The sequence below is a fragment of the Sebastes umbrosus genome, chromosome 14 (assembly GCF_015220745.1).
Source record: "Sebastes umbrosus isolate fSebUmb1 chromosome 14, fSebUmb1.pri, whole genome shotgun sequence".
NCBI lineage: Eukaryota > Metazoa > Chordata > Actinopteri > Perciformes > Sebastidae > Sebastes > Sebastes umbrosus.
The window spans coordinates 12,958,860-12,985,848 of NC_051282.1; the positions used below are offsets into that span (position 1 = coordinate 12,958,860).

Genomic DNA, 26,989 nt, shown 5'->3' on the forward strand with positions numbered 1-26,989 from the left:
AGGCCGCGCTGATCAAATATGAAACAATATTATGTTACGTTAATGCCTATTTCTCGTCTCAAATGTTTTCGGGATCATCTTGTAGTGCACGGTTTAGCTGTAAAATGAGAAAGTTTGTGACGCCGCCATTGCGAAATCTGGTGATGGAACACCAGGTCACATGACCGGAGCACAGCATAGGAATGCTCTCTCTCAATGAGATGACCTGTGATTGGTCAAAGTCTCCCGTCACTGGCTAGATTTTTTAAAGCCTGAAAACAGAGCCATGAGGAGGTGCAGAAGTCTAGTTATCTCTCAGAACACTTGAATTACAATATCCTGAAAGGTTATTATGGAATTTTTGCCCAATGATGCCAAAAATATACTGCCTACTGCCACTTCAACTAAATCACAGTCAAATGTATTCCTCCTTTGCTGGGGGGCCTCTTGAAAAAACCCTCAAAAGGGCCCCCAGCAATGAGGCTTATAGCAGCAGGATTGTAAGTAAAGAAAGGGCATAGTGTGCACATACATGCAGATGACATGGTTCAGTGAGGCCGAGCTGGAGGAGAAGAAGAAGAAGAAGATGAAGGAGAAGAAGGAGGAGAAGAAGGAGAAGATGAAGGAGAAGAAGGAGAAGAAGGAGAAGATGAAGGAGAAGATGAAGGAGAAGAAGAACAGCGCCACAGTCTACCGGTAAACCAGTGACGTCATGCCGCGAGCCAGACATACTGGCCACACACACTCCAACGTCCGTTTCTAACCGCTACAAACCGACAAACTTCCAACTCAAACCACAAATTAATCATTAAATTCCCGGTGTCCCGGACGGGAGCCGGTGTTACACATATCTAAACTCACTTTTCTTTCATTTCCATCCCACTCAAACTCTCAAACCGGCCTTTTTCTGCAACTCATTCAAGCGAATCACTTCCTGCCTCAGCCGTTAGTGAGCTCCTCAGCCGTTATGAACAGCTTTTTAGCTTCTCGACCGTTATGAACGGCTTTTCTTAGCTTTCTCGCCAACGGCCACACTGCTAACACTGTATTTGACGACACATATCGCACCAATGGTCAAAGTTACGTTATTGAAGATAAAAACAATACAATGTAGTCGTGTCGCTTAAAAAGTTAAAGAAATGTTTTTAAATCAGTTGAGGAGGCTTCCTCTCCTCCACCCTTCAGCGGTTGGTGGTTGAAGTTGCAGCCAGCAGTTGAACTATATAGCAACCGTTGTCTAACTATAGCAACCGTTGCTTCCTGGTTCACTGCTGCACTGGCTGTAGCTGGAGAGTGACTCAGGGCAGATTGAATGAGTTTATGAAAGAAAGGGTAACATGGAGAAGAGAGAGCATGGCGGACAAAAGAGTTCAATATATTACCTGCTTTTTCAGATGGGTGGCTAACAACAAACCGGTGGTGGCTCAGTCAGCGTCGCCGTTGAAGTCAAACTTCTTTACCCGTCGACAACAGAGAGAGTTCAGGCTCTAAACTAACAGTGCTTCCTCCCTCTCTTTCTCCTCTCCACTCACTCTTTCTATTTTTTCTTTTTTTTCTCTCCCCCTCGCTTCCTTCTGCCCTCCCTCCTTCAACTGGCTTGCTCACTGGTTCGCGTAATTTCACTTCAGTACGTAGCACACAGCGACGGAGCTCACGGAGCCGGAGAGCCGGGGTGCGGTCCAGGAGGAGGCGGTTCTCCCGGTCCTGCATGTTACCCGCCTCTCTGACCAATGAGAGCAGCGCTTTGATGATCCCGCAACACTTTGGACCAATCACAGACGCGCATACAGGCAGGGCAAAGAGTGCAGCAGGAGAAGCTGAACTTCAAAGAGGGAGGGCAGAGGGGTACAGATAAAAGCTGTGTTTAATGAGAGAGGTATGTGCATACTAAGGATTTTTATGACCATATAAGTAGCAGTCACTTTCAGGATGGGCTACATCATCCAGGGCCTCCCTCATGTGTCAACAGTCAGTCTGGCCAGTCAGTCTGCTTTGATAAACAAGTAGCAGTGATGACTGTACTATTTCTGCTGTAAGGCTGCCAAATATCCTACATAATCCTACACACACACACAGACTGTCTGGGCTACTGCGACTCATATCAGTAATGTGTTTGTGTCACATCAAAATACTTTCATTTCACAGACAAAAGGAGTCCTTTTTTGACTGTAACAAAAACTCTGGCAATATTTTAACCTTTTTGAAACTCTATACGCTTCTATCCAATATTGGAAAGATGCTATATTCATAGGTGTTATATCAATAATACAGCATTTTATTTATCCATGTTAGGTTTTTTTCTTCATTCCAAAAGGTCAGAGGTCAACAGCAGAACAGTGAGCTGGATTTCTGGCCCAAGGCCTAAATTAGCAGGATGGATATTGGCCTTGATTGAACCTCAAAACATCATGTCACTTTTAAAAATAAATAAGTTCACCCTACTGGCCCCTGTTTCCACCAAGGGAATTCAAATATTTTGTTTAACTGCTTTATATAAACAATTTATGTTTGCTTAAGTTCTTAGAGGCTAATGAAAAACATATTTGCATGAAATCTAAGCAAACTGGAGAGGTTAAAAACTACACTTTCTGTTTAATAAAACATAAAAGATATACCATCAATTGTAATGATAATTCAACATTTGTGTTTGATCATGACATACTCCTCTACTCAGATGCAGCAGCAAACAGGATATTTTTTTTAGAAGAAGTTGCACAATTTCACTTTGAAACTCTTAACTGCACTTTTTTATCATGTTCTGTCAGTGGTCAATGCTTGTTTACTTGAATTTCGCATTGATCTTTTGCATTTAGTTAAATCCACCTGTGCACCTCTCGGATAAATGATTACATCAAGATATAACAAGTGCAGCGCAGGTGTGTAATTTACTCTCACGGGTTCCCATCACTCAAAACAGGTAAGCCAGGATTCATGACCAGACACGCTGACACTACATGGGAACCGCTGCAGGTGATGATCTAATTAAATGTGAAGGAAACACTTGTTCAGACCTCACAACCTTCCTGACATTTGTTTTCTTTGGCTCTTCAAAAAAGGCCCGGCTTGTTTTTTAGAAGTGTAAAAATGAGAGATATATATAGAGAGAACAGGTTTATGCAGATTAAATCAAAGATGAAGCAACAGATATCTGGAGAATAGTTGTTTATTTGGATGTAGAAAATGAGGGGTAAAAAGATAAGACTTTGGTAGGAGAGAGGAAAGGGTGGCAGGACGGTGAAACAGAAAACTGAACAAAAAAGGGATGAGTGAGATGATGGATGTGGAGATGAAAGCTCTGCGGTGCTACTGCCAAAGTCTACACAGAGGTATGGAACAGTACAACGTGAACCTGTTTGCCTCAAATACTCTCCTGGGATTCAGATTGGGTGATCTGAGCCCAGTTTGCTGAGTGGAACTAAAGGCCCAGAGCCAATGCACATGCCACAACAACCAGAAGGGAGACATTAGCAATGGAAATTAATACATATTTTTCACTTTCTCCATGTGAAACATGGATTGAAAAATCAGCAGCTTTGTTTAAAATAAATTAAAATGAGCACATTTGGAACACGACTGGTAATGTTGATTAAAGAGGACCTAGTTTGCTTATTTTCAGGTGCATACTTGTATTTTGGGTTTCTACCAGAACATGTTTAAATGCTTTAATGTTCAAAAAACACTTTATTTTTCTCATACCGGCTGTGCTGCAGCACCTCTTCTCACCCTCTGTCTGAAACGCTCTGTTTGAGCTCCTACCCCGCCCCTCCCGAAAAAGCCCAGTCTGCTCTGATTGGTCAGCTGGCCTAGCACTGTTGTGATTGGTCAACTGAACCAAACTCTTCAGACTCCGCTTTAACTAGCTTTGTCTGAGGGCGCGCCAAACTAGCCGTTAGGCAGGTATTATGCAAATGTGTGCCTTGGTGACATCACCATGTTACAGAAGAAAAGGTGGGACTTCAAGCAAGGTATTTCAGGCAGGACAGGAGCAGTGTTATGTGTGGGGCAGAGTAACTTCCTTTGGCGTGGACTTTGGGCTTTGAAACTTTGCAGACCTTTTACATGCTCAAAAAAACTATAGAACACACTAAAGAAAAGAGAAAAAGCATAATAGGTCCCCTTTAAAGGGTATGTGAGTTCATCTGACAGGGCTGTGGGGGTACGTCTGGAAAAAGAAAGAAGCACGGCTTTAGAGGAATTGTAGGTAATTCCACTCTTGGCCTCTTTATGTTTTGTCTTCCCTTCTACATTTAAGGGGTGATGCAGGAATGAGAAACAGATGATGCTGCTTTGTGCTCCAGGAATAAACAACTTTTTACACGACCTGACACAAATAGTGCTTCCATAGGTGACACAACTGCTGCTGCAGCACACCACAAAAGGCAACTCTTATGCCGATTTAGCAAGACAAGTTAAATTCTAACAGGGGCTCAGGTATGGCTGGCATCCACTGACAAACATGGGAAAATCCCATTTTCTGTTCAACGTGTGATTTACGTTTACTATGTGTCACTATGACAGGAATGTGTCTGTGTGTTTTTCTATACGTTTAGCAGCTGGCCATCACATGTATGTATAGAGCAAAACATCGAACATTCAGCGTGGCTGCCTGGAAAATTCAATAAAATCTCACACTCTCCGGGATGGATGGGAAATATCCGAAATTTTGAGCTGAGAGGTCAAAGGTCACCCCGTCACCCGTTACTTGAGCAGGACCAGATGCCAGGAGAGGAGAAGGGGCCGATGTGGAGGGAATAAAAGAGAGAGGGACTTCAAATAAACAAAAACTTCAAAACAACAAAAAGTTCCCCCCATAATAAAAACCTGGTGTTGAAAAAGAACACGAATTACACAACAATGACACAAAACAAACACACATGGGCACAGAGAGGAACGCAGGATTAATAGGCAGGCATGAATTACCAAATATGGACACTTCTGACCTCACTATCTCCCTCCCTCTCTCTGCCTCCCGCTCTCCTTTCACTGTGACCTACTCTCTCTCTCTTTTCCCTTCAGCCGGTTGTAATAGCAGCAGGGTGTGTCTGTAATTCAGGGTGTGTAAAGCCATTATATCATTCAGTCAGAAAGAAAAGGGCCTATTCACTAACAGCATGTTAAAAGGGTGGCATGTTAACTCACTGACCACTCTCGCTGTGTAATCATTTGTTTGAGTTCATGTGTGTGGGCGTTCACGCTTCAGTGTCCGGGTAAGAGTGTGTCTGTGCCCTCATGCATGAAGACATATACATGTAGCTCACAGCTGTGTCAAATTTGAGAGTAAATAGGTCGTTTAAAGCTGCAGTCGGTAACTTTGAGCAAATATAATAAAAAAAGTTATTTTTATAACACTGTCACTATATCCTGACAGTAGTGCATGAGACAGATGAAAACAATCATGTTCCTGTGCTCACAGGGCCGACTCTAGGTCTTTTGGTGCCCTAGGCGAAATTCTGATATGGAGTCCCCATTTGTTCATTTGTTACCTTAATGCAAAAAAAGGAGGAAGGGCGCCCACCGGCATTTTTCTTTTTACTTTTGAAAAAAATATTGTATTTAAAAGCAAATTTTAGAAGGTGACCAGCGCCCCCCAGAAGGTGGTGCCCTATAGGTGACCGCCTATATGGCCTATGCCTGAAGCCAGCCCTGGGTGCTATTAATGGTATTTGCAAGATTTCACCACGCCTGAAGGAAAACATCAATCAGAGCCGAGCAACTAACGCAGCTGTCAATCACTTCTTGTGAAACTTGCAAACTCCACGGTCAAACTAGGCAGCGCTGATTAAATATGAATCAATATTCTATTACTGTAATGCCTATTTTTCTCCTCAAAGGGGAACATTTGCTGATTAGCAGTGTGGCAAAACAGAGAGAACAGCTCTATTCTACACAATGGCTTCTAACAATTTTCAACCAAAAAGTTCAAGGAAATACGAAACCAGAGGAACTAAACTGAACAATTAAACCTGGAACTAAAAGTCCATTTAGCACATTCCTGTTTGTGTTTCCACTGCATCTAAAGCTCTGATGGATTTAAAGCTGCAGTCGGTAACTTTGAGCAAATATGATGAAAAGTATTTTTTATAAAGATGTTGCTTAGTTTTGGTGCGGCTGTTTTCAACATGGCTGCAGGGGTCCCAAACTTTATCATTTTACAACTAAACAGTATTTAAAATATGTTTAAAATAACATTTGAGGTGAGAAATAGGCATTACAGTAACAGAATCTTCCAAATTGTTTTTATTGATTGACAGCTGCTTAGAGACAGCTCGGCTCTGATTGGTTGTTTTTGTTTGTGCGCGTTGGAGTCTTGCAAATGCCGTTAGGAGCACAGGCGGACACAGAGGAGCACGATTTGTTCACAGATTATCTGTTCCATGAACTACTGTAAGGATATAGTGACAGTTTTATAAAAATAACCTTTTATTATATTCGCTCAAAGTTACCTACTGCAGCTTTAATGCTCCCCTCACTCTGACCCAGATCCTCTGGCTGTGACCTCTTACCTGACAGAAAAAATTCAACACACACGGTTGAATGTGAACCCAGTGTAAACACACTGCCGCTCAGTCCAGCGAACAAGCCTTGTGTTTTGTTCGACATCATTCCCCAGTCATGTACAAACTCAAAAAGACTACTTCAGATCACACAGCCTCTTGATTCGATAAAGCAACATGTTTGTGTGCACCTAAAAGGCCAGAACCACAAATAATAATTAAGATAATTAACATACTGAGAGTATGGCAGAGTTATTTGTTTCGTCTCACCCTATTTCCAGAACCTCCATCCGCCTCCTTCCCTCAGCAATCAGCTACACAGGAAGGAGTGATAAGACACATGTTGACTCACAAAACTCAGGAATGTGGAGTAAAGGGAAAACAAGCAACGCTTCCCCTCCTTTTGTTGAGATGTTTCTTTGTGAATTTACAATCTGGATTTGACAACATCTCTAATGCAGTCAATATGCTATTGTAAGCCATGTGTATGTTGCACGGGGAAAAAAAGATGGGAGCGATATAAACAGCAACAGTGGCTGCTTTGTCTGGTTGGTATTTGTCTGGAACAGAACGGAGAGCTAACAAGGTGGAGGGCAGCATATGTTTGAAATATAAATACAGCTATGTGTTTATTATAAACACAGAATGCTAGCAGGCCGTGCCAGATCTGGGTGATATTACAGAATCCCACATACACACACAAGCTTCAACACACAAACATGAACCTCGAACACACAGCAAAAACATCTTAGATCAGTGATTTCATTTCAACACACAGCAAACATTAACAGTTTCAGGGTCTGAGAGAGGCGGTGCAGAATGAGTCAGTAGAAGAAATCTGCAACTCTGCCTCTCGGCCCGTTTGTTCAGCAGCAGCAGCCGCTGGCTTCCCCCATGTCTTTTTCTTTGCCTTATATGGTCACAAGAGTGGTTGAGTAAGAGAGAGAGACAGCGGGAGCGAGGACGGAGGTGTGGTCTATTGTTTTTGGCGGAAGAGGTGTAGGGTTACGCGCCGTTCTTGAACCTTTGGAGCTTGACCTCATCTATACAGTCACCTCTGTCTGAGAGGCAGACAAAGAGGATGAGCAGACAGCTTGGGGAAGTGTGTGTGTCGGTGTGTGTGTGTGTGTGTGTGTGTGTGGGTGTGTGTGAGAGAGGGGGAGCAGCCTGGGTCATGAGTGTGAACACTGAGGCCTTGAGACCAGTCTGACTGCTGGGAAGCAGAGAAAGAAGTGGTTCAAATGGCAGATCATTAACAAAAGGTGCCGTCATGCAGCACCAGACATCTCAAAACTATGCAGGAATGTCTTTCATCAAGCGCATTACAATCGTACATCTGGATCACCTGCTTATGTAACGTCACTGGAATTCCCCCCCCCTATTCAAAAGTTGCTACTGAGCAGCTTTGTGTGAACACATCATTTGTGATGACCTAATCTGAGCCAGGACCACTAAAAAGTGCAGATGGAACATGTCAAATGATGAGGTGCACCTAATAACCCAGTCTGGAGGCCCTCGGCATTATTCTGTCAGCTGTGTGGGCTCTGTAATGACATGCCGGGCAGACAAGGGTGGGAATGTTTGTCGGTTAGCGAGTCATGAGAGAAAACGGGGTGATGAAATTATGACTGGAGAAACTTCTCTGGCTGCAGGTGTTCTCCTGTCTACTTCAGCCTCATGTGACCTCGTTTAGTTGAGTGTTTCTAGCGGTCAATGACACAGAAAGGCCTTAATCCTACTGTACACTCCACACACGGTGTCTCACAGGAAAGAGTCCTTGACCAGAAAGTGTGTGTAGTAGCACTTCCTGGTGAAACTGGTAAAAAGAAATTGTTGAATTATATTTTGTCTTATATAAAACTAGGGCTGTCGGTCAATTCAAATAGTTAATCGCGATTAATGCAAATTTGTCACACATTTTGTATGTGTTCAAAATGTACCTTAAAGGGAGATTTGTCAAGTATTTAATACTATTATCAACATGGGAGTGGGCAAATATGCTGCTTTATGCAAATGTATGTATATATTTATCATTGAAAATCAATTAACACACACATAATTACACAAAACAATGACAAATATTGTCCAGAAACCCTCAGGTACTGCATTTAGCATAAAAAATATGCTCAAATCATAACATGGCAAACTGAAGCCCAACAGGCAACAACAGCTGTCAGTGTGTCAGTGTGCTGACTTGATTATGACTTGCCCCAAACTGCATGTGATTATCATAAAGCGGGCATGTCTGTATAGGGGAGACTCGTGGGTACCCATAGAACCCATTTTTATTCACATATCTTGATGTCAGAGGTCAAGGGACCCCTTTGAAAATGGCAGTTTTTCCTCGCCAAAATTTAGCGTAAGTTTGGAGTGTTATTTAGCCTCCTTCGCGACAAGCTAGCATTACATGCTAGTATGGTTGGTACCAATGGATTCATATGATGCCAGTATCTTCACTCTAGCTTTTAAACTAACCTAAAACCTAATAATCGCGAGTAAATAAATTAGTGGCGTTAAAATAAATATGCATTAACGCGTTATCGCGTTTACTTTGACAGCCCTACTTAAAACACTTAAAACATTTCCTTGTTGCTGCATTGCCCAACTGTTAATCATTTACAATGTCCAGTGATAACGAACCAATTCATTACATTACTTTGCTTTTATAATTGGGAACCATAGCAACCACCAAACAAAGACAGCTGAAGAAGTCAGAAATCTACAGTGCAGAGGGGTCTAGGGGCCCCACAGTGTGTTGATGTGACTGTTCAAAGACTGGAATCACATGCATTTGGACTGGCGAGAGACGGGCAGGTGGTCTGAAATATTACCTAGCAGGTTAAACTGAAAATAAGATGCTGAGCAAAGCAGTCAACCGGAGGGTCAGAGTCCATCTGACATCAACTCTGATGTGAAGTGGAGAGGAAGGCGGTTTGGTAGGATGTTTGATCAGGACTCAAGGCATTATAATGTCCAGATTAGAGAGACAGACTAGAGCGCAGACGCTGTTGATTTGAGGGGATGGCAGAAGGGAGGTAATTTAGAGTGGTGGGTGGTGTGTGTGGGCGTTTCAATTCCACTGATGAGAGGGTTGTGACAGCATGAGTAACACCTACGTGTTCAGACAGAAGGAGGAGATATGGGGGGGGGGACATATAACGTATAATAGAACAGGGAATAATTGAGGGCTACTTCAAGTTCATCATTCAAACACTGTTTTATACTCTGGGAAAACCTCCCATTCATTTCCACAGTGAGACAAACTTAACTTAGAATTAAAGAGGACTTATTATCCTTTAGTTCAGAGGCTCTCAATCTATTTTCAGCCAAGGACCCCTTACATTACAGAGAATATACTAGGGACACCCTCATGTATGTCCCTTGGAATAATTCGATGTAAACTATTTTTTTACTCTTCTATAGTCTTAGTTATGCGAACAAACAATATAGGAGAAATGTATTAGAAAGATATTAGACATGTATTAAACATATTTGCAGATTTTAAGAGTTATAGATTTGTTAGATTAGAACGTAATCTATTAACCATTAAACTGTAGATTTAAAAACTAAAATATTATTCGTTGAGCTATGAAGCCTTTTGTAAAAGAAATAAATTCTATCATGATAATTTAAATTAATAAATCTGTAAACTTTTCACAGGCCCCCAGCAGTGTCGCGGCCCCCTGGACCTTGGACCTGGACTTTGAGAATCACTGCTGTAGTGTGTTATATAGATTTTTTTGCATGTAAAAGGTCTGCAAAGTCCACGCCAAAGGTAGTCACTGTCCTCCACAGAAACAATGCTCCTGAACTCCCTGAATTGATTTGATTGAAGTCCCGCCTTTTCTTCCGTAACATTGTGATGTCACCAAGTTAGGAGCATAATACCTGCCTAGTGGCTAGTTTGGCCCTCAAATAAAGCTGGTTAGAGCGGAGCAGGAGCGGAGTCCGAAGAGTTTGGTTCAGCTAACCAATCAGAACAGACCAAACAGAGTGGGCCAGCTGACCAATCAGAGCAAACTGGGCTTTTAGGGAGTGGGCTTCGATTTAGGAACTCAAAAAGAGTGTTTCAGACCGAGTGGGAAACGAGGTGCTGCAGCACAGCCGGTATGATAAAAATACAGCGTTTTTTGAAAATTAAAGCATGTAAACATGTTCTAGTAGAAACCCAAAATACAACTATGCAACTAAAAATGAGCATAATATGTCCCCTTTAAAAACTCTGCCTCCTTCGAGTGCTGTCAAAACAACCAACACGGGGAAAGTACACAGCTACTTTATTGCATCAGTGTCATTAGGGACAATAAAGCTAGGACCCCTTGTCTTTTTTCCCCAACCACAGATAAAAACACAATTCAAATACAGAACATCTTCTGACTCGTTTATTACTTCACTTGGTCATGTTTCCGGTACAGAGAGTTCATTTCAGTAATAAACTAAATCAAACTCATGTTTGCAATTCCCACTTGACGTAAGCTTCACAGTCAGGACCCAGAGACACACAGACGCACAAACACACAACATCCTTTCTCACATTATTAGGCATAATGGTGTAAAATGACCATGTGTGGCTTTGCGATGTTAAGAGAAATACCACCATCGTGTGGACAAAAGCAGGAACTACAGATAACACTCTCACAAACCTCATTCAGTATTGTCAGCTTTTAAGTTAAATCCTCTCCACCACTAAAACTAGAAGAGTTCATCCCTCATTTTAAACAGTATAAGTGCAGTACAGCGGTGTGTTTTCCATTCTACAGACTTTAACAGAGAACGTAGATGCCGGCCCAGCTGCTATTGTAATGAGTAGAGCCGTGGAGCCGTCACATTATTGAAAAGAAATGGAACTGCTGCGAATTGGAGCATGGCATGAACTAAAGGGTTAATGGAGGCACACACCCATCTCTAGACTAAAAAAAAAGAAAACAGAAGGAGACAGAGATGGAAGCAGTAAAGCAAAGCTGAAGCGGGTGTGTCTAGGGATGGGTGTGAGCATTTGAGTGTTTGCCAGCTGGGATTGTGGCAAGGATTTGTTTACTTATTGGCTCAAGATGGCGGCCAAAATCATACAAAACAGCACCATAACGGTGGTGAGCGGCAGGGCAGGGCGGGGACAGAGCTGGTTTATTGTCCAATGACCTTGCTGACAAATGAGTCCAGCTCATCATCATCTTTGATCCCCACAAAATGGTCGATCACGTCTCCTCCCCGTATGGCGATTACTGTCGGGACGGCAGACACCTAGAAAAAAAAACAAGTAATGAGCTATAAGACTAATAATATTTTGACTTAACAACATACGATACATCAAGTACTGTGACTGCATATTATGTCCTTTTAGTTTTATTTCATTAAAGGTGCAGTGTGTAGGATCTGGCGGCATCTAGCGGTGAGGTCGCAGATTGCAACCAACTGAAACTTCTCCCGTGTGCCAAGCGTGTAGCAGAGCTATGGTGGCCGACGCGTAAACGTGAAAATGTACTACATGAACTGTAGAAACATGGCGGCCGGCTCTGTATGTAGCTAAAAACGCCTCATTCTAAGGTAACGAAAACACAACTATTCTTATTTTCAGGTAATTATACACAAAAGAAAATGTACTTATTAATATTGTATTCCATTTCTGCCAATAGATCATCCTAAATGCTTCACACTGTTCCTTTAAGGGGAGACACCCCAGGTGAATAGGGTAATTTTTTTAAATAGATATCACCATGAAACCTCCCCCAGGTAATTACTTACATTAAAACAATTATTTTTTGAATTACAAGTTTTCTGAAATTTAATGTCACATGTCAAGAACAGAAATCGGAATATTGGATAAAGCCAGGTTCAAAACTCTTGTTTCATTTTGTTGACATATTAGAGTCAAAGGTTTTTAAGAGAGGGAATTTAGGATCTCTCTTTGTATCAGTCCATAAATCCGAAAATACTGGCAACAGCCATAAATTATCCATTTCCACCATGTTTTTAGGGTTAAAATTTTCTATAAATCAAGCTATGAAGGGTATACAGTATGAACAAACCCATCAGTAAAAGCTTTCAGAATATAGATAGGAATGAAACTGGAAAGTTTGGTGTATGTAAGACCTTCTGAAGTGGAGATTTCTGTCTCAGTCTGAGAAAAAACGAATTTTGAGAAAACAGCCTTTAAAAGATATGGATTTTAAAATCACATACATTTTGCAAGACACTAATAGAAATCCCCATGAAACTTTCTCTGTCGATTACTTACATGGCATTCTTTGTACAATCCTTCTGAAATTTCATGTTTAAATATGTAGATAAGGCCTTATCTAATGCTAACGTTTGGTGAGTTTAGGAGAAATCTACATACGCAAATAGACAAAGTAGTCAAATAAACACCTAAATGTGTATTTTGGATGTTTTCTTTCCACTAGTCTGAAAGAAAATAGCCCAAAATCTCAAAATTGAACAATGCATGAAAAACGCTGTTTTTGTCTGGGGTGTCTTGTCTTAACAGGAAAAAAAACAATGGGTATTTTATACAAACTACAAAACCCAAAGTTTAGATTGCAAATTCAACAAATTGACTGAATGTCAGCAATGCCAAAAATACTGTGAGTCTCACCCCGTATTCGATAGCCAGGTCTGTGTGATCGTCTATGTCAACTTTTGCCATGGTAACACGGCCTTTCTGTTTTGCAATAGCCTTCTCCAACCTCGGCCCAAGGATCTTACAGGGACCACACCACCTAGAGACACAAACAGAACCAAGGACACAGTGTTCATTCCTGAAAAGACAAGTATTTAGTATGACCAGTACAGGAAGTATAGGAATATAAGCTACTTAAGATTTTAAAATATGGAGCAAACCAGTTCAAATGCACGTCACAATTAAACAAAGAAAAAGAGAAAAAGACTTCCTAAGCGAGGCTTATAGGGAACCAATCTAAACGCTGATGGTGAACTTCATATAGTTGGTCTTTTAGGTCAGACGGTCATCTACATGATGCGATACTCACTGTGCATGGAAGTCAACTAGCACTGTCGTTTTGCTGTTGATGACCCGGTCTGTGAAGTCCTCGTGGTCCTGAACGTTGAAGGAGACTTCCCGGCGGGAGGTGTGAGCGAGGGAGCGAGGCAGAGAGCGTGAGGGAGTGAGGAAGGAGACCCGGGTTGTGGCGGACTGCAGGGAGGTGGAAAAAGGAGAACAGGAGGCGGTGGTGGTGGCGGCAGAGGATGCTGGGAGGCAGCGGATATCTTTCACAGAGAGCGTCCAGATTCTACGTACTAGCAGCCTGTGAGCCATCTGTGTGAAAGACATGAGATAAAAGAACGGAAGAAGAATGTTGAGTTCATTGTGATTTCAGGCCAGTTTAGGCAAAAGCAGAAAGACTGGTCAATGCTCTTACTGTACCACAAGAGTGTATGTAAGACCAGCATGTTTACAGCCATTCTACATGCAGGGCGTACCATGGGTGGGTGTGTTTTCCTGTATGATTTATGTTTGTTTACCTGAAGCACAGACGCGTTTTGACTAGATTCTCCAACGAATATAATGTCATGGTAGCCAGCACTTTGTAAACTCAGAAAGCACCAACATACAGTATCTATCAGACCTCTATCTATCTGTCTGTCTATCTATCTATCTGTCTTATCTGATTTATCTGAAGGAGCTTGAATCATCTTCAAACCCTGCATGTATACCATGCAGGGTTACAAGTTGACCAGGAGGACTAGGATTAGAGCTGAATGAATCAGTCAATTATTCGATACCCGTTCAACAGAACAACTTAAAGTCTACAGATTAAGGAAGCTAATTTAAGCATATGCTTGGATGATCGTAATTATTATATATCAAATTAGGTATGATGATATAATTTTACTGTCCGAGTCTGATCAACAGAACATATCAAATATGGTTAGTTTGTGATGTTATAAATGGAGATCAGAAATAAATCAAGGCAAAACACAAATAATGCATTTCAGAAAGAAACATATGGCAAGATGTTTTTTTTCTATTTAAAAATGGAGAAAAAGACACAAGCGATTAAATCGATTATCAAACTTTGCAGATGAATGAAAATGACTTTTAGATGCAGCCCTTTACTATGATGTTATAACTGCTTGGAACTTTAAATCATTTTGCAGCCCTGGGGACCATTAACCTACACTGGATCAGTAGCTGGCTGACACCATAAACATGACCTTCTGTTATCCACATACATCACCATCTGTTACAGTGGCTTCATCCCTCACTTCAATAGTTTACTAGTGCACTCTCACGCATTAGTTGTAATGTTGCTTTAGGGACATTTCTGTGACTCATGAGGAAGTTTTACTCTATCAAAGCAACTATTATCTAGTAGTATTAAACCTGTCAAGTGCCAGTCTTTAGAAGTTAAATGAGGTAACCTATGTCCTAATCAAACCAAAATAAAAAGAAAATGCAGATATCACACTCATAAAAGAAATGGTGAATATATCAGTACACTATAAAGCCAATGTTTTCTCAGCCAAATCTTGATTTTTCTAATGTTGGACACTGAAAAGTCTTTTAAAAGGTCTTAAAATCACCTTAATTAATGTAGGAGACACTCAAGGTTAAATGTGCAATGATCCCATGTTCAGTAAATTTATTATAATATAATGTTATTGCTGTTACAAAATCTAGACTTATGTTACATGGAGAATTGAACATCAAACAAACAACAAGACTATAAATAATAATAAATAGATAAAGAATAAAGACTATTATAGTTTTGAAGCATTTAGGCATATTAGAAGGACATTATATATCAATAGTTTTATTGACTTGTATTTGTTTGAGGAAGACCTAACACCCACTGGAGCTTAAAGGTGTCCCATATTAGTCACCCCACTATAGGAACAACCAAGCTTAAAACATTCATTTTCTTTATGAATATTTCCTAAATATCAACTATACATCTCCAGACAGATGAAAACAGTCACCATGAACATGACCTTCTGTTATCCACATCCATCAACATCCATTCCTCACTTCAATAGTTTACTAGTGCACTCCCACGCATTAGTTGTAATGTTGTTTTAGGGACATTTCTGTGACTCATGAGGAAGTTTTACTCGATCAAAGCAACTAGTATCTAGCAGTATTAAACCTGTCAAGTGTCAGTCGTTAGAAGTTAAAGGTCCCATATCGTGCTCATTTTCAGGTTCATACTTGTATTTTGTGTTTCGACTAGAACATGTTTAAATGCTGTAATGTCCAAAAAAACACATTATTTTCATCATACTGTCAGCCAGAATATACCTGTATTTACCCTCTGTCTGAAACGCAAGGCAATAGTTTGGGTCCATGTTTACTTCCTGTCAGCTTATGTTATTTACATCCACTGCAACAGGAAATAAACTGGGAAACATTTAGTATGTTTACGTGTACTGGTCTAAATAGTGTATATTTGTGACATCACAAATGGACAGAAATCCTAACGGCTTGTTTCAAATGCGCAATTTCTGAAAATTGTGTATTTCTCCTTATATTGAGCGTTTTGATAGTTTAACAGTATTTATATAAAGCACTTAAACCTGCTTTTTATAACTTAAAAGATATGAAAATCTCACTTTTTACAATATGGGACCTTTAAGTGATGTAACATTTCTCTTTCAACGCAGCTCAACTGTTACAACACACTCCCACAACAAAGAAGATGAAACAACCGAGCTGAAAACATTCACTTCTTTATGAGTATCTCCTTAAAAACAACTATACATCTCCAGCTCGTCTTCTTCTGTGTGTGCTGCGTATCAGCTGACTGCAGTGAGTTAACCTCCGTTACGTTATGACTTTGTCCTCTCTGTCCTCCTCCTCCTGTCTCTGAAGATAACCTCACCTCCCCTCACCGTCTCCAGAAGAGACACATACACACTGCACGCGGACAGTTCAACATCACCTTCTCATAAAGTCACACACCGCAGAGTGGGATTAATAATAATACCAGGCATATTCCGTGTTTACCTTGCTGCTGAGCTAGCGTTGATCTCGGCCTCTGGCTGACCAGTGAAGTACTTCCGCTTTGGTTAAAAGATAAAGAAGAGACAGAGCAGTCCTCTCATGGCCGCAGTAGAGTGAGGAGCGCCCCCTCAGGTCAATGCTCTTACTGCACCACCAGAGTGTATGTAAGACCAGCATGTTTACAGCCATGCTACATGCAGGGCGTACCATGGGTGGGTGTGTTGTCCTGTATACGATAAGATAATACCATATATGATAATATTTTATTGTCAGACAGGTCTGAAATTTGTTTTGCATCACAGCAGCTCCATTTGCAACATCACAGAAAGGACAAAGACAAGAAACAAGGATACGTACACTTAAAGGGACTGTTTGTAACTTTTTAAGCGTATAAATGTAGCAGGTCGCCACACAGGCGCGTTCGCATATGCGCGCTCGCGTGTGGCCGGAGCCTCGTTTCCGCTGTCTGCTTACCTTCACTCAGACAGAGCGCGCGTTCTCGCGTACTCGCTCCACCTCTACTAGACGTGAACGCGCGCTCACTCCACACTGCAGAAGAGTTAGTTTAGCTCTGGGAATATCTAGTGAATGTACAGTTGACGTTTGTGCAGAAATAAATGCTGCCGCTCCTCCAGACCAACAGAGGTTTTCCGTGGCTTGTGAATTGACGGGGCTCCTCCACGTGTTACGTTGTCGTCTCATTACCGACCGGGTGCCGGTGTCTCCCTGCGGCTGCCGGCTGCGGTCGGGAGGCGATAACGTAACTCGTTGAGGAGCCCCGCTGCCTGAGCCTGCGCTGAGGCAGGAAAAGCCAACACTAGGATCAGCATTGATTCATGGAGAGACCTTCGTCTGGTCAGCTAACATTACTGCTAAGCAGCTGAAATATAGAGTGATATTGACGTCTGTCGCCTCACTGTTTTGAGCGATGCTCGTTCATGTCTATGTAGAGCGAGCAAGCGTGACCTCGACGCTGACTTTCGTTGATTTCAAGGCCACAGGTGTCGCTGTTAAGCAGCATTTCTGAATCTTACAAATAGTCCCTTTAAACATTACAATCACAGAAGATGAATATTCAGGGCCCTTCAACGTACATGTGATCTGGGATTAGGCCCCATATTTGGTTTTAGGATTGACTGGTTTACAAAAGAGTGCTTCAGTCTAACCTTATTAAATCGTGGAACCCTGTATCTCCGATTTGATGGTAACAATTGATATTCACTGTTCAAAACATGGTTGGGGTCAGAGACGATGGTGTTAGCCAGCCTTAATATGTTATTATGATAGGCTGATTCATAGAATTTCTCAAGGGGTTGCCCTTCAGTCTTTGAGCAGATTTTCATTTGGTGGAGCAGTTTTGGCTTTAAGGTAATGGACAAACTCTTGTACTATGTAGTATAACAATACTGCAGAACACTCATAATAACAGCAGTAAAAAACAAAAAAATAATTTGTTTACTCGCCCCAAAAGACCCGAGGCGGCGGAGAAAGTAAATTCTTTGTTTTGTCTTTTTACAGACAAATTCAATGTGGTCTTTCCAAGATAACAGATGATCAATCATTACACCCAAATATTTATATGAAAATACCTGCTGGATTTTTTTCGTTATGAATAACAATAGGAAATTTATGTATATCTATCTGTCTATCTTTCTATCTATCTATCTGTCTGATCTGATTTATCTGAAGGAGCTTGAATCATCTTTAAACCCTGCATGTATACTAGGAAGCACAGAGCAGTCCGGTTATTAAAAGAGATGCAAAAAAAGGAGAAATTCATCCTTTAAAACAATTCATTGGTATTATTTATATTTTCAGCGGTGAATAGCAACCAAGCACTTTACTCAAGTACTGTATAATTACAGTTTTGAGGTACTTGTTCTTGATGATTTACATTTATTTTATAGTTTTAAGTATTAAAGGTCCCATATCGTGCTCATTTTCAGGTTCATACTTGTATTTTGTGTTTCTACTAGAACATGTTTACATGCTGTAATGTTAAAATAAAAAACATTATTTATTATCCTCATACTGTTGGCCTGAATATGCCTGTATTTACCCTCTGTCTGAAACGCTCCGTTTTAGCGCATTTTGACGGAATTGTAACAGAATTGCGTTGCTAGGCAACAGCTTGGGTCCATGTGTACTTCCTGTCAGCTGATGACATTCACACACACTGCAACCAGGAATAACTGGGAAGCATTTAGTATGTTTACGTGTACTAAATAGTGTATATTTGTGACATCACAAATGGGCAGAAATCCTGACAGATTGTTTCAAACGCAGAGTTTCTGAAAACGGGCTGTGTGTATTTCTCCTTATGTTGAGCGTTTTGATAGTTAAACAGTATTTATATAGCACCTAAACCTGCTTTATAATATAAAAGACATGAAAATCTCACTTCTCACAATATGGGACCTTTAAAATCAATTATTATCTTGGACATTTCATTACTGAAGACATGACAGATGATGATGATATTTATAGGCAATGCACAAGCAAACATTCTCTTACGGAAGTTTAGTCTGTGTTCAGATAGAGTGAAGATGGCTCTGTTCAGAGCATATTGTACACCACTGTATACAGCCCATTTGTGGTCAAACTATAAAAAAGCGAGCTTACAGAGACTTCAGGTCGCATATAACGATGCAATGAGAATATTACTAAAAAGACCAAGATGGAGAGCAGTATCAATCTTCTCATCTAACTCTCAGCATGAAAGCAAATAAGATTACTTCCCAAAATGTCAATTTATAGGCTAATAATTTAATTTCTATCTCAGGAACTGCCTTGCAATATGGGCAGCACAATATCATTTTAGACAGACTTTGTTGTTGTAAGACCGGCCTGTAAAACCATGACCTGAAGAAACACTTGGGTTTTGCATATTTATTTGTGTTATTATGAAAATAAACAAGTAATACGTTGTGAGTGGATCCAGATTTTCTTTTGTAAATAAATAACATCCCCTGTTCGCTGCTCACGATTAATTCATAATTTATTGAGATGTAATAGTCGATACTGGACTGCGCCTTTCATGTCCAAGAGGGCAGCAGGATGAAAGCGAGAGAAGGTGGGTGGACTGTTTGGTATAGAGATGGGTGTCATCCAAGGCTCAGTGAAGTCAGACTCCAAAACACTGAACAACACACTGGCCAGAGATGGACCGTCAGACCAACGGAGAAAAGGATTACTAAAGCATAAAGTCACTGTGGTAAACAGGACCAGATGAAGAAGACAGGAGTACGCAGGATTCATTTCTACTAAAAGGCATGGTCATTTGTCATGACAACCACAAGTATCCTCTTGTAGGGATGAAGAGTCAGACTCCCTCTGTGATGTATGGCTACTTCATTACTACTAGCTGTTTTATTTTTCTTTGTGCCACATTTTGTCTCTTCAAAAACCAAACCTCCATTTGGAAAGTAAAGCTTTAAAGAAGATTGCTTTTATAAATTCAGTCTTTTTGATCATCCTTCTTTTGGACTGCTGTGGATCTGTGTAAAGTAAAGTATTTGAACACTTTTGACCAGGATGCATAAAAGCATTGAGAGGAAAGTTGGAATTCCAAGTCCCTCTCCCGTCCTTCGACCTCCTCCGCTGTTTCGCAGCATCGGACCGCCGGGCCTCTCTGCCAGTCTGCCCCCACACCGACGACTCCGCTCCATATTCTGCCGGTCCAGAGCTGTGCTGCCTGCCAACACACACCCCATCGAAGCTTCAGATACACACACCTTTACGGACATACAGACAGGCCACCATGCTCGTACAGATATCTGTCCACTGGGGTGCAATGATGCACTCTCAGAGGATATTCAGTCTAGCACAATGTTGAATGCACTTCAGCCTGACTCAGATCTTCACAAAGGAGCTGTGTTTAGGTCAGGGGGTTTTGCCAACACATGGTCTATAGTGTCAGCAAGCACTCAGGTGCAGGACAGACAGCTGTTTTCTCACCTCTGTCCATCTGCAAGAGCCAATGGCAGCAACAGAGGTAGGCAGGGCAGATGGGTGACTCCACTTCAGACATCAGAGGATCCTGCGATCAAAGAAAAGCAGCAGCAAAAGAGGAGAAAGAGGAGCTTTAAGGTGGACTGTGCGGGGAAACAGAAATATGTAGTGCCATCACTCACTGAGAGAGAGGAAGACGCCAGGCTCTGTGAGTGGTTACAAAGTCTGGGCATTGCAGATAGCAATGAGAAGGATTCTATCAATGCAAACAACCAGCGGCGGCTGTTTGTGTCAAGATGCAGGGGGGTGGCGAGAGAGCAGGAGACAGCAGCAAGCCACAGGAGAGACAGACGCCCCCATTTCCTGCCTCCCCTCTGTCAGTCGGACTCCCTCCTACATGTGTCTCTCCTGCTCCCTGAAAACTCCCCCCCTCCGTCACCCTGCACCTACCCAGGCCCACCCATATATCCCCTACCTGTACCGCTGCTGCAGCCGCTCTCATCGAGGAGGAAGTGAGATGCTGTCGGCCAGCCAACGAGGGGAGACCACTGACTTCCTCGGCTCTGGAGGCTCTGGTTGTGTACTGATCTGCGTTTTGGATTTATGTCTTGTTATGTTCTCACTGGCTCTTTTAAGCATATTAAAAAATAATAATATCCCCAATAGCCTCCCTGCATTTAATCTGATTTTAAACTAGATTAATAAAGAATAAAGAGGTGGACACAATAACAGGAACACCTATAGGCTACAGTCTGATTCAATCTGGCAAAACATCTCTGCAGCAAACTGAGCTCTATGAACATGTTGGTTTTGTTGGTTGATGTGTTGTATGTGTTTGCGTTATGATGTCATGTCACGTTTATTTTTTATTTTTTATTCCTAACATATTCCATATGCTGGGGACAAATAACATTAAGTAACTTGCACCTCTGCAATAGCCAGAGGCCCAGGGTACATGGAAAGATTGTGGAGTAGAAATAAAATGAATAAAAATAGCCTAGATATCAGGGATTTGATTTAAAATTGTACATAGGCCCATTGAAGATGGATGGATAGGCCCACTGAGTCAGTTGTAACACCTGTAGCCTATATGTGTTGCAATTGAGAGGGCATGAAATGTACACTGGCTACCGGTAGTTACCAAGTGAGCAGGATAAATGGTTTAAATAGATAGTAAAAGTAATGGATACACATGTTATATAGCGAAAAATAATGGATAGGCTACATATTTTTATTTATTTATGGTGGAAATAGCTGAAAGTAATATATAAACAGTTGAAAAAGTTAGCTAATGGTAATGGATATACATTTTTAGAAAGTAATGGACAGCCTACACATTTCTGTTTGGCTAAAAGTTGCCTAATGGATACACTTGCTAGCTTAAGGGGGCCTACTTACATTGTCAAAAGGCTAAAATGGATAAATGGTGGAATTAGACTAAAGTAATATATAGCAGTGGAACAGCTGGAGAAGTTAGTTAAAAGTAATGGATACACATTTTAGATAGGCCTGCCAAACATTTAATGGATGAACAGTTGAGAATAAATAACCTAGTTAGCTATCTTAAAAGTAGTCTAATGTAAATTGTGAGAAGGCAAAAAGTAATGGAAAATAGCTAGCTAAATAGTTGTCTATCTTAAGTGATGTATAAATTGTCAAAAGGCTAAAAGGTTGGGAACCACTGGTCTAGACGTGTTCATGGTATAGCATCTATCCCCTGTATTGACTGTGATGCATGAAATTACTTAACAAGTGGGACTTGTTAAGTAATTACAGCGTTGAGAGAGATGTTTATTTCAGGCTCTTGGTGTTTGTTTTAACCTGTTTTTCTGTGTTGTGCTCTCACTTCTCCAGCAGAGGACGCTCTCCATGAACAGACAGGAGGCGGTGGGGGGGATGTTTATTAGACTGTAGCCGTTGGGGCCTGAACAGAGCGGTGCTCTGTGTCCCTGCTGAGGTGGGATCTGTGTGTCAGGACCAGAACACACGAGCCTCAGTCCCTCTTACCGCTCGCCTCGCATACCCCCTCCTGCACATGTTTACCCTCGAACGCAGCCCAAACTGTTTGTGAGTGAGGCTCCTTTTTCAAGGCAGCTCGCCCCCCAGCCCTCTTTCCGCCAAATAAACATTGCACCGGAAATTGCAGGGATATCTGGGATTTTTGAGGGGTCCCGGTGGAAAGGAGGAGAGGGCTAGAACAAGGGTGCTCTCTGTGACACCTTGGAGGTGAGGGGAGGGCGAAGACGCAGAAGGAGGTGGGGTGGGGTGGGGATCCGGAGGGGAGGGCGTGACCTTGCCTTGGGTGGTTGGTGGGGTGGGCGGCATCGGCATATCCACTGACGAACAGGTACAGGTGACCCAGTTTCCTTTGACCCCATCAGGAGAGCCAGGGCCTGGAGTGCGTGCTAAGGCTGACCTCGCTCACCACAGAAGGCGCTGACCCGGGCCAAAGGTCAAGAGGAGAGGATACTCTGTGACGCAGAGCAAACTGTACTCCTAACGATAACGACTTCCTGGGATCGCTGTAACTGCCACACCTGACCGCCGTCCTCTTGTGTGGCTGTTTATTCCCACTTCTGCACAAGCCTGCAGTTGGGAATACAACAGCCATTGATGAGGCTGAGGTTTCATAACAGCCCGTGACAAAGCACGCATGAATGGCAGGGTGTGTGTTCTTTGCGTATACAGGACGCTCCCCCCTCCCGCCTTTGTGTGTGTGAGTTTTGTCCCAGCGCACTCCCCATAAACCCAGACGTCTTTATTTGATAATAACAGCTCGGTGGTGGAAAAGCACACTGTATAAAAAGCTTGTCGTTGAGCAGATTGTGCCAAGAAGATGAATGACTAAAGCTGATGACCTTGTATTTATTTCAATTAGTGTGAAACTGTATCCACGGTGATTTGTGAGACTCCTCACATGTCATTTTGCTGGTCATCTTTTTTTAAATGTTGTGACTCCACTCGTTCTGTCTACGCTCACCACTGGCCTGTAATTGGGATATCCTGAGATGTCTGTTCCTTATACCATGTCTTGATTATAGTCAATTAGGCCAAATGCAATATATATATGCTGTATATATACGTATATATAAGTATATATACACATGGGAAAACAGGAATTGCACAAATAGAAGTTCAAATGAATGCCTTTCTCGTCTCTTTGAAGTTTAAGATCTTGAATATCTTAAAGCTATACACTGTATTTACATTAAAGTATGCAGCCACACGGCCTGATGAGAGTGTGAATTTGTTAGCATGAAATATAGCAAATGTGGACAGGAATGTGTTTGGATGTAGACACGTGTTTGGGATGACACACCTGACATCTGTGTGTGTTTTTGTGTATATACCCTCCCTGTGTGCATTTCCCAGCTCTACTCTTATACCGATCTATGTTTCAGAGTTTGGGAAGTCAACAGTAGAGTTCCTGTTCTTGGTTTAAAAATAACTTTGGGACTTAAATTCCTCGCCCCCCTCCTCTCATCCTTTCTTACTGGCACTCTCCCTTTGCTTGTTTTTCTTTCCCTTTTCTTCTGTTTTGGAACACGCTGTGCCCTCTCTCTTTTTTCTTATATCTGTCCATGCTGCACACACAAACACACATACATAAAAAAAATTAAGGGAGAAAAACGATGGTAATAATATATAATAATATATGTACTGTCTTCTTTTTTTAAAACACATTTTACTGCCATTTTCAGAAAGAGCCGAGTTGTCTAAGCACAAGCACAGACAACAATAAGACGTATGTGTTACTTGCATATGACCTGCAATGTTACTTCTTTTCTCATCATATGCAATATTATTTACTTTTCTGTTTTTTTTTAGCTTACTTTACCTTTTTTAATTTACTTATTTTATTTACTTATTTTACTAAATGTATCTTACTTTATTGTTATTCTATTAGGCACTGGTGCTAGAAATAGTACTTTTTATTTTATACACTTGAACTTTGGGGTTATTAAAGTTCTATCTTATCTTATCTTATCTTATCTTAGGCAAAGCAACACAGCCTGAATGACAGTCAAAAGATAAATTGTTGTTCTCCAGAAAATTCTAGCTAGAGTGCCATATTTTCCAAAACTTATCAAGCATATTTTTGTCCTCTGCATATGGCAAAATGCACCTTTACGAGCGAGAAGGATATGGCATGCAACACTGGTATCCTGTCTGGGGAATCGAACTGTGGACGTTGTGGTTAACCATTAGGATACCGGGACACCCATAAAGTTTAAATATAGGACGAGAAAACAATAAAAGATCCTCTCATGCTCTCCCATAAAAGTCAGACAAAGGTAAATTACATAACCCCCCCTTCTTGTGTGACTGTGTGACTTCTTGTGTCGCTTACAAAATGATACTAAAGAGACACCTGTCCCCGTTCATCTAAGAAGTCCAGAGGAGTGATATTTTTAACAGTGGACAGAGGAGGGAGCTTCAGGCAGTTACCATATTATATAAGAAGTGGACGTTGTCACCGTGACGTCACTCATTAGTTTGTGGACTGCCGTTTTGAAGCCTCGAATTCGGCAATTTGGCCGTCGTCATCTTGGTTGTTTGCAACCAGAAGTGACACGAGAGGGTGGAGCTGAGGACAACCAAACTCTGAATAGACATTTTCAGGCGACCAAAAAGTCTATGATTAACTTTCATGAACTGAAAACACGCTGTGAAAGGGTTAAATTTGTGAGGCGAAAACACAGACAACACCCTGACCGAACAATTCTGTGGCAGCGACCTGTCAATCACAAGGTAGCCCCGCCCTAAAGCACACCCTGCTTTATGGTCTATTTGACTCTAAATGGGACCTTAATTTACTAAATGAACATCATGCTGTATTGAAGAAGACTTAAAACTAGCAATTGAGACCATAAACACATGTTTATAATGTTTACTGAGGTAATAAATCAAGTGAGAAGTAGACTCATTTTCTCACAGACTTCTATATAATCAGACTCTTTTTTTTGCAACCAAAGGAGTCGCCCCCTGCTGGCTATTAGAAAGAATGCAAGTTTAAGGCACTCCAGCATTGGCTTCACTTTTCAGACCCGGACATTGCTTTGACATAATAAAACTTTGCAGCGAAAGATATTAAAAAAAAACACATTTATTGGAATTCCATATGCAGCATTAATTTCCTCAAATGACATAAATCCAGTCTCATGATAAAGATCTTAAAGTCTTGTCTATGTGTGTACCTGTGTACGCATTCATATTTATATGTGTGTTTGCAGGCTGTGGCACATAAAGAGTTAGAGCGTCCGGGCAGGTGTGGCAGCAGCTCTCCTAAACAAACACTCCACACCTGTCTTCCTCTACGCTTCCATTTCCCTCAAATATAAACACATAAAGCCACCACCTTTCTGCTTGACTCATGTTGTGCTCTTTGTGAATCAGATGTGAAAAATGAGCTGCTTTTGTTCCACTGACCTCACTTTACTCTCCTGTTCTATCTACTTCCTTTTTTTTTCTTCTTCTCACCACCTAATATTTCCCTGGCTCGGTGCATGTGGCTTACACCTCTCTCTCTCTCTCTCCCCCCCTCACCCCGTTTTTTATTTCCACTGACTTGTTTTTGATCTGTTTCTCACCTGCCGTTGCTCGCCTTTTCCCCCCGTCACCCTCTCCTGCACCTCCAACCGTTCCTATGACTTTTTAATAGTAGCAACAGGGAGGTTTTCCAGCGAACTCTCAAAACAGACTTGTGTCACTTTAACCATTACGGGTTGATGTTCGCCGTCAGCTCAGAATGTACAGGTCGCCGCGCAGGGCAGGTTCCCAGTAGCGGTGTCTAGTATACCCCAGAGCTAATGAATGCCCTCACTTTGGTGTGTTGGAAACTCTGCATGTTTGTTTATTATGTCTAGTATGGAAGCCGCCGAGACCAAAGTGGAAAGGACACATTCTTTGATGAGTCAATGGAACTTAATATACGAATACATCAAAAACATATTTCACTCTCTCAGTATGTGTGTGTGGGTGCAAACAAACACACACGAGCTTCAGAGAATTCAGTGTGTGTTTTTTCTTCCTTCATTTTCTCTCTCCGTGCTGGGTTTGTTTACACGGGCCTGTTACATCACCTCCGCACACTGACAGAGAGAAATGGTTTGTGTGGGAAGAGGATGGAAGTTTGGTGAATACATAATTTTGCTCTCTGTGTAGGCCTCTGTGCGTGTGTGAGCACATTCTGTACAGTGTCCTGTGTGTATGGTGGTGTGTATTGGCCACAGTCTGTGCTTCAGGTGTTACCATTACCGTACAATCAAGTCTGAAAAATAGATACCCAGCGATCTATAAAAAAATCACTTATAGCAATTCTGAAGGTATTTCCAGAATCCTCAAAGACTCTTCTCTAACCGTCTGGATGAAAAAGTATTTGTGCAATAGAAAATATTCTTTACCCGTGTCTCAAGTTGCAACTGTATTTCTTCTCTAGGTAGATATGTCTCCTTGTTCTTTTTATCCATGCTAGCATGATGACAACATCCTTCTGTCTCATCAAATATTGGGTAGATAGTCATGACATTCATGGTTCCCAGAGGATGTATGTTCCTGACTTTGGCGATCCCCTGATTTTACCTCTTGTGCCACCAGCGAGTTTACA

At 41.5% G+C, this 26,989-nt stretch overlaps 2 protein-coding genes across 3 annotated transcripts in view; both read right to left on the bottom strand.

The window, feature by feature from the left end:
• The window catches only part of LOC119500961 (myosin-9-like), a 43,901-nt gene extending 42,199 nt beyond the window's left edge, over positions 1-1,702 (bottom strand). For both annotated transcript variants that reach the window (XM_037791003.1, XM_037791002.1), the window contains exon 1: positions 1,362-1,702. The gene's annotated coding sequence lies outside the window, so the exon portion shown is untranslated. The remainder of the gene's footprint in view (positions 1-1,361) is intronic.
• A 9,759-nt stretch (positions 1,703-11,461) lies between these two features.
• txn2 (thioredoxin 2) lies at positions 11,462-16,555 on the bottom strand. The gene is made up of 4 exons (XM_037791043.1): positions 16,435-16,555; positions 13,460-13,746; positions 13,066-13,189; positions 11,462-11,714 (listed from the first exon to the last, which is right to left on the bottom strand). Exons 2-4 carry the CDS (start codon positions 13,744-13,746, stop codon positions 11,598-11,600), a joined length of 528 nt encoding a protein of 175 aa, XP_037646971.1. The 5' UTR covers positions 16,435-16,555; the 3' UTR covers positions 11,462-11,597.
• Positions 16,556-26,989: the final 10,434 nt, after the last annotated feature.